This window comes from Tyto alba, unplaced genomic scaffold (assembly GCF_018691265.1).
Source record: "Tyto alba isolate M040663 unplaced genomic scaffold, T.alba_DEE_v4.0 Super-Scaffold_14, whole genome shotgun sequence".
NCBI lineage: Eukaryota > Metazoa > Chordata > Aves > Strigiformes > Tytonidae > Tyto > Tyto alba.
The window spans coordinates 29,699,754-29,713,384 of NW_024881276.1; the positions used below are offsets into that span (position 1 = coordinate 29,699,754).

General features: G+C 45.5%; 2 protein-coding genes across 3 annotated transcripts in view; one reads left to right on the top strand and one right to left on the bottom strand.

The window, feature by feature from the left end:
• The first annotated feature begins 59 nt into the window (after positions 1-59).
• DONSON (DNA replication fork stabilization factor DONSON) lies at positions 60-7,814 on the top strand. The gene is made up of 10 exons (XM_042788784.1): positions 60-1,739; positions 2,061-2,141; positions 3,336-3,539; positions 3,919-4,097; positions 4,671-4,849; positions 4,948-5,071; positions 5,191-5,301; positions 6,030-6,228; positions 6,925-7,140; positions 7,440-7,814. Exons 1-10 carry the CDS (start codon positions 1,449-1,451, stop codon positions 7,575-7,577), a joined length of 1,722 nt encoding a protein of 573 aa, XP_042644718.1. The 5' UTR covers positions 60-1,448; the 3' UTR covers positions 7,578-7,814.
• Positions 7,815-9,872: 2,058 nt separating this feature from the next.
• SON (SON DNA and RNA binding protein) overlaps positions 9,873-13,631 on the bottom strand; it is a 42,023-nt gene continuing 38,264 nt past the window's right edge. For both annotated transcript variants that reach the window (XM_042788423.1, XM_042788422.1), the window contains exon 12: positions 9,873-13,088. In XM_042788423.1, the coding sequence (XP_042644357.1) occupies positions 12,930-13,088 (159 nt within the window). In that variant the 3' untranslated portion in view covers positions 9,873-12,929. The remainder of the gene's footprint in view (positions 13,089-13,631) is intronic.

Genomic DNA, 13,631 nt, shown 5'->3' on the forward strand with positions numbered 1-13,631 from the left:
TGCTTTTATGCACATGTGTACACACACATATCTAAAGCATGGGAATCCTTTGATAGTTTGACCTTTATTCTGAAGCTTTGTACCCAACTGCTTATTTTTTCCTGATGTCACTCATTTTAGCTTAAATGTTTGCAAAATGAAGTTGATCAGAGGAAGCAATAGTTTAAAAATAAGGTTTATTAAAACAGGAACAACCACTGACAAAGCTGCAGAAGAAAGATTTTTACAGTGTAGTTTTCATTTTATTAGATCTTTTGTCAGGAGGTATGTTGCTCCTAACTACATCTATAAATGCCTTTTGAACCCCATATACAATAGGCTAAGGCTAGCTAATGCTGATGTGGTCTTAGCCTTTCAGCTGGATCAGGTTAGGAAGCAAATGTTTCTTTGTACTTTGGGTGTTAAGTGGCCCCTTGGTGCATTTAGCTGGTCAAGATGCCTCAGCATTTTCTAATGCTCTTTAATAATGTTAGCTTTAGATTTGCATGTGCTTGAACAAGAGGGTTCGTGAGGCTCCCTAAGCAATTGCTTCCGCTCATGCTCATCCCCCTCACAGAAGAAAGCAGAAAGTAGTTTGGGGTATGAGGAAGGCTCCCCAGCGCTGCAGGGAGAGGCTGCCACGTGCTTGCCTGTTCCTTTGTAGCTTTGACAAGAAAGTCGCGTGTGCCTCACTGCTACCTGTATGCTGATCGGCCAGCCCTGTAAAGGCTGCCGGTGGTGTCCTGCAGCACTGATGCTGGTGAGAGGCACGCCAGGAGCAGCGGCAGCTCGGGCTATTGCCCGGGACCTGCTGAGGGTGCATCTGCTCTGGGGAGCTCACGTCCCACACAGCCAGATGCCGTGTGGATGAAGCGTAGGTGGCCGTTAAGGCCAGCCACATGTTTTCAGCAACAGCTTTGGGTCTGGATTAGTTTTATAATCCATCATCGTTTTATTTAATAGCCTTCAGAGCAGTATTTTGGAAAGCATGATCTGTCTAGCGTGGGCTGATGACTGCCCTGGTTTTGGTGGAGGGGATGGGTGCCTTCCTGCAGCACAGCCTGAAGTACTCCACTGTGGGCTCTGGCCAGGTCCATGAGCCGCTATCAAAACTAGTTTTCTACCCCCAAATATGCACAGTGCATGGTTAGTCTCTTATTTCACACGACTAGAACCATGTTCATCTCCGCAGGTGACGTTTGTCCTGGTGCAGCCATGCGGCGATTTCCTTGATACCTGACTGGAGAAACTCGGGCTGGTTTCGGAATAGACTCGGAAACCTTTTGTTGTTGTTGTTGTTTTTTTCTTAGCAGGAACACTTTTTCCTTGGTATCATTATTACTACCTACAAGCCGAAGCGGGGCGGCGGCAATGGCGGCGGCCGCCTTCCCTCGGCGCCGCCCGGGGGCGGAGCTCGCGCCTTTTGGCGCCAAGCCGGCCCAGCCTCTCGCGCTGCGCGCCGCCCGGCCATGGCCGCCGCCGCCGTGCCCGGCTACTCGCCCGGCTTCAAGAAGCCGCCGGCGACGCTGCGGCTGAAGCGCAAACGGCTGCGGAGGAGCGACCCCGCCGCGGCCGCCGCTCCCGCTCCCGCTCCCCCGCCCTGCGGCGCGGCCCCGCGGGGCCCCTCCGCGCCCGCCCGCCGCAACCCCTTCTCCAGCCTGGACAACGCGCCGCGGGCGGCCGGCTCCCCTCAGCCGCTGGAGCGGGCCCGGCGGCCGCCGCCGGCGGGCGCGTCCCCCTCAGCAGCGCCCTTCTGGCAGGTAGGGCCGAGCCCCGGCCCCGCGGCGAAGCGGGGCGGGAGGAGCGAAGGGGAGGCCCCCTGGGCAGAGAAGGGCCCTCCGCGCCGGCAGCCGTGGGCCTCGGCCGGGCACCGCAGCCCGCCCCCCAAAATAGCCAGCCCCCCGAGCCTGGGGCTTGCCCCAGCTTTGCACAGCCAGTGGAACCGGGCCGGTGCCCTTCGCTGCGTGGGCGGCCTTTGATGGCGCCGAAGGGTGGGTGGGTGCCTGCAGCGTGTACGCGCCTAGTATGACTCGACCCGGTTCATGCTTTGTGCTGCATCTCACACTCCTTTTTCTGTTCAGCTTTTAGAGCCCGTTTGTGAAAATAAGCCTGCCCGGAGAGCAGAGCCGCCTGAAAGAACAAACATCCTCGCCCTAACTGAGGTACGAATCGGCGCATACTGCTTCTGAAATGTTTTTAGTTGCTCTCAGTTCACAAAGAAAGCTGAAACAGCTTAACTTCATTTTATACAGAGATGGACCATCAAATGTTATGTACTAAAATGTCAGCGTTCAAGAAAATTTCTTAAATTGCCTTAACATTTACTGTTACGGTGACAGTCTTTTAAAAGCCACACATCTGCCTGACATTGCTACTCTTGTTCTGGTTGGCAGAGGTGGTTGTCTTCTTCCAGTTTTACTTCCATGTTTACTATAATTCTTCTGTTAGTTTTTTATTTTGTTGAGATAAGGATGTTTTTTAGAGTGATACATCTCTTGCAGTCTTTTATTCAGCTGTAGAAACAAGCAGCTTTAACCAGGCGCATAGGAAAGAAGGAATACCTAAAAAGCAGTCCTTGAAAGAGAGTTTCAAGAAAATAACATCTAATATTGTTATAGGATCAGAAACTTAAGGTCAAACTAACTAAGCAGAATAGAAAAATGCCTTCTCAAAGAGAACAAATTGTCCTAGAGCTCCCCAGTGGGGTTTTTTGCATCCTCTAGGAAGCATCTGACATTACAATCACCAAGAGAAGATGAAATGTAATAGCTGTTTTGGTATGGAAATTCTTGTCTTCATAAACTGCCGTCTGAATTTTCTTTTTTTGAATCATTCATCCTCTTTATCTGTACCTGGTTTATGACTTTTGGAAAGACTGCTGTGAATGAAAACCCTCTTCTGCATTTGTATAAGCAATATTATAATGCCATATTTCTAGTAGGATCTGTTACTGACTAAAATAATCGATTGAGTATAAACTGTGACTTTGGTTAGCCTATGAAGAGTCAAACTGTGTAACTTGGAACCCATAAAATTTGTCTGCAAAAGCTTTTTTTAAAGTATGTCTCTTAATGTCTATACTTCCTTAGGATCAAATTGAGCTAGGCGTTTTTGCAGTTGCACTGAATTGGGAAAAAACCTGGAGGAGACGACAGGCTTAACTTGTCTTTTTATAGGCTACCAAACTCAAGACATTATGTGTAATAGCCATAGTCCAGTGTCTGGTCTGCCTGCCAGGAAAGGTATATTGAATCAACATGGGAGGAGAACTAACCATGCTAAAATATAAATAGGTAGCTACATAAGGGTTTTTTTAAATTTTCTGTGGGCTAACTGATGCCGTTTTGTTTTGTAAGGCTCTTCATTTACCTGTTGCTGTACCAGAAGTTCCCTCCTTACCAAGCCATGAATTTCCTGCAGACTGGAGTATTAAAACACGACTTCTATTTATGTCTTCCAAACCTTTTACCTGGGCAGAGCATTTAAAAGCACAAGAGGAAGCTCAAGGATTTGCTCAGCATTGTAGAGCTACAGAAACAAACTTGCCACAGAGCATACAGGTAATACTTTGAGGGTAGCTCGAAGCTCCAGCTTTAGAAGGGAGAAGGTACCTTTGCACCTTTCTTTAAACAGTGCTGGCAGTGAAAGCTTGATTGTGTTTTGTTTTGGTCTTTCTTACGTTAAGAATAAGGCTCATTTAGACTACTAGCTTCATTTCATCCATGGCTTTTGCCCCCAGTGGCAGACAGCGATAAGTGAACGGTCATTTAACTTCAACAGCAGAGGAGTTGCCAGTTGCTTTCCCTCTTTCTTCAGTCTGGCTTATTTACAAGCCTAGTAATTTTTTTAGTATTTAATGTCATATTTTTTAACTCATCACTTGCAATGCTGCCTTAAGTAGAGCATTACTCTCCTCATAAAATGCTTTTTGACATCTAGGAACCAAAACTGTCGACAGAACTGCGTTGTGCCTTTCAGCAAAGCCTCGTCTACTGGCTTCACCCTTCACTGCCATGGCTGCAGCTGTTCCCTCGGATTGGAGCAGACAGAAGAATCGTTGGAAAGGCTAGTCCCTGGTCACAGGATGAAGCCTTGCAACAGGCACTAATGAGCGACTGGTAAGTGGAACCAAACAACTAATGTATTTGGTAAGATTAAGGCAATGGGATTTTAATTGATGCACAAGTTCTTTCCATTTTTATGAGAAAGCTTTTCAATTTTGATTGTTTTTTTTTTTTTTTTCTAGCTAGATTGCTCGTTAATTTGAGGGCCAGGCTAAAGGAATAAGACTAAAGCTTCCTTCTTGCATTAAATACCCCTCTGCAATCCTGGTGGTTGATTTGGGTAGAATTCCATAAATCCTGTTAACAGGTTGCCTTTGATGCTTCATGTAAACCCACATGCTAGAAAGCAAGTACGCTGGAAAAGCCCAGCACTCCCACACAGGACACGTTTCAAACCACGTGCGAGAAAGCAGCTATTCTGGAAGAGTGTAGGACTCGCAAGCGGGCTGCGTTTTAGGGGAGGGCAGCTTCCCCCAGGTTGAGCATGCCCGAAAGTCTGGCGAAGGGTTCAGTACGCCCCCAGACCCGCCCAGAGTACGCATCGCAAACAGCCAGCCAGATCCAGTCCGACGTGTCAACAGCAAAGAATTAACTTCAGTTACAGGGTTGTTTTATTCTCATTTGCAGGTCCGTCAGCTTTACTTCTCTGTACAATCTGCTCAAAGCCAAACTCTGTCCCTACTTCTACGTATGCACCTACCAGTTCACTGTCCTGTTCCGCGCAGCTGGTCTTGCGGGAAGCGATGTCATCACAGCTCTAGTTTCTCCCACAACTAGAGGTTTAAGGGAAGCCATGAGAAATGAAGGTAAGGTGAAGCCAGTCCAGTTAGGATTTGAATAACTGATAAAGTGTGTTAGCTGTGTTAGGAAACCATTCATTGCTTTCTTCCCTCCTCTGTTCAAGGCATAGAATTTTCTTTACCTTTGGTAGAAGAAAGTAGAACCAGAAAACAGAACAACTCTGAAGTGAATTTGGAAACAGAAGTTGCCAACAGCCTCGAAGTGGGCAACAACACGGAAGCTGGAGGGTATGTAATACGTCTTCTACAATGCTAGAATTCAAGGGCATCTACAGGCTCCTGCATGTTCCATTTGGAAAACCTTCAGAGAAGTGTTGCCCTCCTAACACTGATTCTGTGTTTCCCAGGGAACCAGCTCCAAGCGATGATGATGATGATGATGATGAAAGTTTCTCTTGGCTTGAGGAGATGGGAGTCCAAGACGAGGTGAAGAAACCAGATACTATTTCTATTAAACTGTATCCTTTCTTTGCACATCAAGATGTACAACACTGGAAAACCGTGCAGATGTTCTCTTTTTTGTGGTATAGGTTTAAGTTTTATAAAAGCTTTTGAGAACTTCTTTCCAAATGTTAATCCTCACATTACTGCACATTAAGAGACTGCACGTCTTTTTGAGTTTCTTTATGACAGGTATTTCTAGATGCTTTTCTTCTTGAAGGAAAAGCCATTGTGAATTGCTAATGTAACGTTGTAAGATCCGTTAGGTCACAAACTGATTGTGTCACCTCACATACAGGTTCACCAGAAAGACTCATTAGCCTTTTTTCTTTTTTTAAAGAGAAGGGTGCATGTCAGCTAGGCTAGGTTTACACTGGGAAGTAGTGTGGCACGGTATGGACACAGCTGTAAACCAGAGGAGCTGTTGCTGAGATCCTGTAGGTGTTTCAGAGGGACCGATTAACTCTGTCTTCCTCTGGTTCCATTTGTACTTGGAGCACCTGAGGTTTTTAATAATGAAATCAGAAGCCAGGTTTGACATGCTGCTTAATATTTGAAGAACCGATCTGAATCCGTGTAAAGCTTGGTGTGGGTTTTTTTTTTTTGTTTTGTTTGTTCAAATGACTTGATTGTTCAGAGGAGGGGCGGGGGGCTTTCTTCTGGAGTTGCACTGCTCCGATTCTTCCTTTGGTGCATTGATGCTTTTCACCTCCTCGCGGCTTTCCTTTGACTCCCGCCAATACAGTCGTAAGGAGAAGCACGAGGTACAGATGGATCACAAGCCCGAATCCCTCGCGCTAGTGAAAGGAACAAACACCTTCACCTTGCTGAACTTCTTGATAAACTGTAAGAGCCTAGTAGCTGTTGCAGGTCCACAAGCCGGGCTTCCACCAACTCTGTTGTCCCCCGTTGCTTTCCGAGGAGGAACAATGCAGACGCTCAAAGTAAGTAACACACTGTTTTCTAAGGAAGTTGTTTCTTCACTCGGTAAATTAAACGCCGCCTCTGTATCGTTTCCCTCAGGGGCAGCAGAGTAGTTTGTGTTGCTGTAGCCTGAGTTAGTGAGCATTTTGACTGCAATGCAGTCAGAGAGCCTGCAATGCAACAGAGACGAGATCGCCTCTACCCGCATCGATCTGTGCTGCCAGACTGAAATCCCAGCGTTTCCCTTCTTCACAGCCTGATAAACAGGAGGTTAAGCAGACTTCCCAGACAGTCAGATGGTTCTTAAAAGATTCTCTTGAGCCCTAGTGGGGTCTCAAACTACGATCAGAGCTGCTTGCAACAAGGGAGCCTCTGAACCACGGCTCGCCATCTGTTACTGTAAGGAGATGGTGGGTACTAAAGGGTATGTTGTTAAGACAGGTAGTGCAGTAGTCTTCCACCAGCATAGTAGTTCACTAGTGTTCTTCTGCAGTTCACTTTCTTAATACTGTATAGCAGTCCTGCACATCACGGTACATTTTAGGAGTTGCTCCAAAGAGTAAAACCATTTATAATACATATTCAACAGTAAGTTGGCAATATTGAAAAGCATTTTGAACTTTGGATGGGACTGTGGCACGGCTGTATTAAAGTAAATGAAAACTAGGACTTGATTTGGCCTGTCAAAACCTATTCTGATGTGGTCTTTTCTTTAGGCTCGGAGGATAAATGCCAAAGCCAGAGTTCACTCGGCATACGAGGACATCTTCAGTCTGGAGATCGTAGGCCCTGTCATGCCTCATGCCCTGCACTCCTTGACCATGCTGCTGAAGGCCGCGCAGAGGGGAGCGTTCTCTGCTGTACTCTACACGCATGAGCCAACTGCTGTGTTTAACACTAATCCTGACAGCTCAAGCCCTGCCTTAAATAAGGTAAGGAAGCTAGCAGAGACCATCTTTCCTCTTAGGAACGGTATCTTTATTGCAAACCACAGTTTGCAATAAACGGAGTGACACAAAACTTCCCCTTAGTACCTGGGTTTACACCCAATTACTTGTGATCACCAGGTGGCAGGCCCTGGGGCTTGTCATTCTATCAGAAAGGGAAATGTGGGGAAAAAAACTAGTTTTTCAGGAGTTCCCCAGAGGTACAAAAAAATGCACATTAAGAACTACAGGTATTTCAGACAGAAATACCTATTCCATCTCTCTCTTGATGTGAACTTCCACAGGAAACCGTACACAAAGATCTTGCAACGTGTGGACTGCATCCTAAGACTTTGGAACAACTGAGCCAGTGTCCAACATTGGGAAAAGCTTCCATCCGGTTTCTGGAAATGAAGGATTATGCTTATACCTGGAAGTCCTAGGTTTCATTTACTGGAAAAGAACACTCTTTTCCAGTGTGCAGTTGCTGTACTTCATTTGGGTCTCCAGGGGCAGCACCTACGCGGTACCGGAGGGATGTAATCTAGTTGAACATCACAGACAACAGCTATTGCACATCACCCATCATAAAACACTTCAAAGGATTTTTGATGGAAATTAAGGAAGAGCTTCTTTATATTTTAGAAAGCCTTTTTAAAATAAAACTCGATAAAACATTATTTTACTGATCTGAATTGTCTGGCATGTCTGTTCTTCATGCACATGCAAATTCTACTCTGAAGTACAGAACTTCTGCTGCTGCTCTGTGCAGTAACTCGTAAACATTTTGGACGGGTGGAATTCCTGGCAGAACACCGCCCAGGACTGCTTGCAGTGCCTTGCCAGAAGCTTGATAGCTACACCTTGGTGTGCTGCACCTCTCGGTTTAGTCTGCTCTGACCTCCACCGAGACAGGTCCAAGTTAGATGGCCCCGAGCACAGAGTTCTGGCTGCAGCTGAATCAGATTATAAGGTTAGGATTCCTCAGAACTGCTGAGCACAGCTGTCTGGTATTCCCATAGCCACTTATGTTAAAAGGAGCTAGATTTTTCATGGTCAGTTTGTACAAAATATAACCCGAATCAGAACAAGTTAAGAGTAATAAAATAGTCACACCACCTGATTGAAGACAAATAAAATGAGAGGCAGCAGGGGGCTGCTCAGCTGCCTGCCTGTGCTCACAGCAACAGCCGAGTTTAACAGGTTTAACGCAGTCTGTTTCACTTCGGGTAGAGCAAGTCAAAGCTGTTATTTTGGAGGTGTGTATGTCACTCCTCACACAGCTCTCAGGTGATCAGGCTCCTGTAGCAGAGAATACTAAATCTGCAAAGCAAGGCGTAGAATACTGCTATACTTATGCCCTCCAGCAAGATTTCTAGTTCAGCTGGTATTTTGCACAGAAAATAAAGCAGTGCTCACACCCTGCGGTCAGCAACCCTCTTTACTCCTGTGCTGTTCTGCTCACCACTTAGGAATCTGTCTGGGATTCTGAAACAAACATTAGACTGTAGCCCAGCCTTGCTTGAAAGATCCTGTAAGCTTAAAAATGGGGGCACTAAAGAAGTTGAGGCACTGTAACAGCTTCCCCCCCCCCCCCCCTTCCTGTGGCATCCAGTTCCTTTGTATTGCCACCCCTTGAAGTGCCCTCCTCCCCCAGGAATGGGGCACATGCACAATGACACTGCAATAGGGAAGAGCTGTTACTTGACAGTAACTGCCATGACACTGCCAGCCCAGTGGTACCCTACACACGACGACAGCTAGAAAACCTGAACTCCCTCTTATGATGGAAAAAGGCACCTTCAAATACTCTGATTATGTCAAATACTCGGTTTCTGGTGAAGTTCAGAGTAGTACGGTCTGACTTAAATTAATCTTTACGCTTCTCCCTAACTAATCTAAGCAGCAAATCACTTAACTTTTCCCCTTTGATTAGCACCAGACCCCAGGAGTGAAAACCCAGTGCCAAGAGCACTGAGGGGGAACAGCAGAAGCCTGGGTTTCTAAAGCAGCTGGTACGTTAACTACACTTCCATTCCCAGTCTCGTTTTTAAGAGACCAACAGTTAACTGGGTACAGAGGCCCTCTGGCTCGCCCGCTTCCACCAGGCCCAGCGCTCTGCGGCGGGAGCATCCCTTCACCCGCCCCCGCTCCCACACCGGCAGCGCCTTCCCAGCCCGCAGGCTGGAGGAACCGGCCCGCTGCCAGCCCCTGGGACAAGCTACCAGGGAAAGGCAGGTCCGCAGCTGCCTCCAGGGGAAAAGCAGTTTTAATCAAGCCCATGACCATCTTGGTATGTTCCTAAGAAATACAATTACTCTCCACTGCAGTTCCAGTTTGTATTTTCACATGTAGCACGGGAGTTGGGGCAAGACACTAACGCCGATTCAGTTTGTGTCATTCAAAGAAATGTGAAGCGCAGTTACATTGTTGTAGTCTAGAATTGTGTAATTTCAAAAATTTAGCCCCAGTTCTTCAGCACGTGCTCTGCACCACTACCTGAGCGGTAGCTCCCCCTCCTCGTACTGTAAACTGGCTGCTGGGTTTAAGGCAGAGCTTTGTCTGCATTTCCAGCAGCACAGTCCAGTTGCTTACAGCTCTGGGACTCGGGGCTGTTCTTGGAGCACCCTTGGGTCCAAGGAACTTTCCCTGGAAAAATGTTGACAGCGTTAGGCCATCCAGGCAGTCACTCTTCCACTGGGAGGTATTTTAGTAAATACTATCATCATTCCAGACGCTTGCAGAACAGTAAGATTTATTTATTTAACCTGTCCAAATGGATGAATTCTCATCACAACTATGATCTGTTTGGGAGAGCTAGGAACTGCAACTGTTGATAAAGACTTCATACAGTTTTTGCACTTTAAGCGGCAGTTTCGAGTTTTCCAAGGCATAGGAACCTCACCTTCCTGCTCCTCCGGTCCTAACGATTGAAAAACTACAGTTACAGGTCTGCCAAGAAATCATTCTGGTGGAAGCTGGCTACAAGGTTTTGGGCACCTGTTTCAAAATGCTCCTCACCCCACGGAAGTCAAAAGCACTTTCAGCGAGATTACTTCTAGGAAAATAATTCTGCAGCAAAAGGAAATCCAAGAGCCAAACAGATCATGTCTTCCATCAGCAGGAGTCACAGACTATTCACCTTTAAGACAGCTGAAGTGCTGCATAAATAACCAGGTTCCAAGAGAGTGTTTCCTAGTTGTTCTTTTTAATATATCACTACTTATCTATTCCTGCATGCAAAGGACACTCAAGCCAATTCAAATTTACAAATTTAACAGAAGCACATCGCTGCACTAGCTTTAGATTTATATATCGTTCTGAACAATAAGGAACTAAACTAAAACAGAAAGCTCAAAATCAAAAACTGTCATAATCCGAACATTACAGACCTTAATGGTTTTCCTTTTCGTCCAAGTCTTCCTTAAGACCAAAGGTTAAACCCACAGATAGTACCACATCTTTAAGGCGTGAAATCCAGAACTTGCCTACGTAGTTAGTTTTTAAATGGAGCCATCGGCGGGACTGAATTACCCTGCTCCTCGCTGCTGCGAGATAGCACGGATCTTTACATTATACATGGGGAATATACACCAAAGAACAAAATAACAGGTACAAGAGATTGCATGTTCCCAGATTTGATACTGTACAGCTGGGAAACCAGTGCTGACATGGACACCACAGACGAAACAGAATGATCAACATCTCTGATGTTTTAGCTCTCTCAAACCAGGTTTAAACAGAAGTCTGATTAGGAGCTGCTCCCACATCCCAAGTCAATCAAGTTGTACATCAAAAAGCCCAACTTCATCTAAGACAGATACAACACCCAGTTCTCCCACAGCAGATCTTTCCATTGCTGTACCATCATATGTACTTTTGTTTCTTTATACACATCTTCCAACGAGTTCACAGCAAATGAGGCAAGGAGATCATCAAATATTTAGTCAAGAGACTGAAGGCGAGAAGCCAAAGGGAAAGAAGTTTAATTAAAGACAACTATGTCCGTGAAAATTAGGATTAACTTAAGCATTTCTAGAGCGCTTTGACAGACTAATAAGGGGCTTTATTTCTCCGAAGTGTGTGGTGGAGAACCAAATACCATTTCTCTGCTGTACACAAGACAAGACATTAATCCTTGTCCCTTTAGGGCAAAGACAGACACCCTGTTCCATAACAGTTGACAGAAAACATGTGAGTCACCTTACTTTGTGGAAGGAGAGGTACTAGTAATTCTTCACCTCCACATTCCTACTACCATGGCAAAGGTCATTCACTTTAGGCCTGAGCACAGCCTTAGTGCATACAACTGTATTTTGTTCCTGTCCCAGACAAAGCTCTGGTCAGTAGATTTGATACAAAAAGACCTCAAAAAGACTCTTCTGAAATAAGCACTTGAACTACCGAAGTCAGTAAATTGTGGCAATCTGCTCGTAACTCAGACAAATCTGGCAAGAGGTGTACGATGCCCTTTCCAATTCAAAGTGCACATAGCTAAAAGTACTAATACTTCTTAAATTAAAAAAAAAAAAAATCCACAAAAAAACAAAACAAAAAAAAAAAACCAGAAAGGAAGAGAAACAAACAAACAAAAAACAAAACAAAAACAAAAAAAAAAGAATAAAAGCTTTCTACATCCTCTCCCTTGTCAAACTGCCAAAACTCTGGATCAGGCTGTCTCCTTGAGGGCAGAGTATCATTGCAGAAAATTTAAGCCCCAGGAGTTAATTTGGAAATAGTCCAAAGCAACCAAAAATGCCTAGAACTGATTCTGCAACCCTAACAGCTGTTGATAATCTTCATAAAGCGTACTTTTATACTGTGCGTTTCTTCAAAAAGTTGTTTTGGCATACATTTTTTAATTACTGTTTACTGACCATCGATTAAGATTATGAACTTGTGCTGCTTTATTGACCAAGTTGGGTACAACAATTTAAGCATCATTCTATCCCCTCCCTCCCCCCCGAATCCAGTTGTAGATTTGTTAGAGTTTAAAATTCACATTAACCACAAATTCATACAATCAACATCAGGCAGTGTGTTAATTTGTTTGGAATAGACAACTCCATCGTCTCCCTTCTCAGAACATGCAGGGAGAGTGTCACCTTTCCATCGCGAGTCTCATCGGTTCCATTGCTGGACTTGCTGCCATGCCTCTGAAAGCGAGTCTTGTTTTGCCTAACCCCGTACGCGAGGGCGTACGGGCTGCACGGCCAGTCGCAGTGCACCACCGAGTTACCCCCCCCCCCCCCCAAAAGGCAGAGAGCAGCCGTGGTGGTAACACTGTACAACAGGGCTACCGCCGGGGGCTCCCTCACGGGGGTCACCGTACTGGCCCGGTATCTGTCCAGCAGTACACGCCAGCCTCGACGAGACCAAGGGGAGCCGCGCGCGCGGCCTTTTACCAGCTGTTGGCAAAAGCGCACGGGCGGCTCTACCGAGACCAGGGAAAACTGCAGCATAGTACAAAACAGTATGAAAGTGTTAACATTCCGTATTGAAGAGAAATTGCATGAGTTGTTTTAAAACAAGGGTTTAGATTACTGATGCCTCCAGAGTCTGTCGTCTGATTTAGTTATTTAAGAAATAATTACATCACTAATGTAAACAATATAAACATACCAAAAACTAAGTATGATTTAAATACATTTTGATGGTACAAAAGAAAAACCTGAAGGTGTCTGTACAGTTTTTACAACGTGGGAATTGCCAATGTATTTACAACATGAAAGGGCAAATACCATTTTTGTGCAGAGTAAAATTATCTGAAATAATGTCAATATAAAAAACAATATCTAGCGGTGTGAGGCACTCCTAAACATGGTGGTATTAACCATGCTTTCCTTTGGTACAAGTCCCATCGCCTGGAGAGCTGCAGTTGCTGCTGTGGCTTTAGCATGCTTCTTATTAAGGCTGGCAAAAGTAGGCCTGTATTCGTTCCCATTGACTCTCACCTGTCGAGGAAAGAGGGGGAAGAAAAAAAGGCGGTGTCAGAAAGTGCCTCTTCACTTCTGTTTCCAGGCAGTGCTATATAGCTCCTTCAAGCACAATCCCTCTGTAAGCCCTCTTCAGAGGCAGACAAAATCCACGTCTGGTCGGCAAGCACAATCACTTCCAAACAGTAACTGCTAATACAAGATACTGCGTGAAGAACAACGCCCGCATCATACGGTAACTGGAGGACAAAAATAACCAAGTCTTGCTCGCTACCTATACAACAGCGAGGCTTAGCCTCACACCTGCACGTAAACACCAAGAATATGATGCCACATAGGTTAATTATTTTAGGGTGTTTCCTCATAGACTTACAGATTATGTGCTTGGGAGATCTGATTTGGCCGTTACAGAAACGAGACTTTTAAATTTTAGCATCGAGACACTGCTTAGCAGTCCTCAGCCACCCCTGAGGTGGCTTATATGTTTATATACAAATGTCAGCATGGATTTAACATCACCTTTAGTAGAGAAACTGACAACAAACAAGGAAACTCAAGCGC

Coding starts and splice junctions, on each gene's coding strand:
- DONSON (XM_042788784.1), top strand. CDS start 1,449: ATGGCCGCCGCCGCCGTGCCCGGCTACTCGCCCGGCTTCAAGAAGCCG. Junction 4,850..4,947: donor GGAAGCCATGAGAAATGAAG/GTAAGGTGAAGC, acceptor CCTCTGTTCAAG/GCATAGAATTTTCTTTACCT. Junction 6,229..6,924: donor GAACAATGCAGACGCTCAAA/GTAAGTAACACA, acceptor TCTTTTCTTTAG/GCTCGGAGGATAAATGCCAA.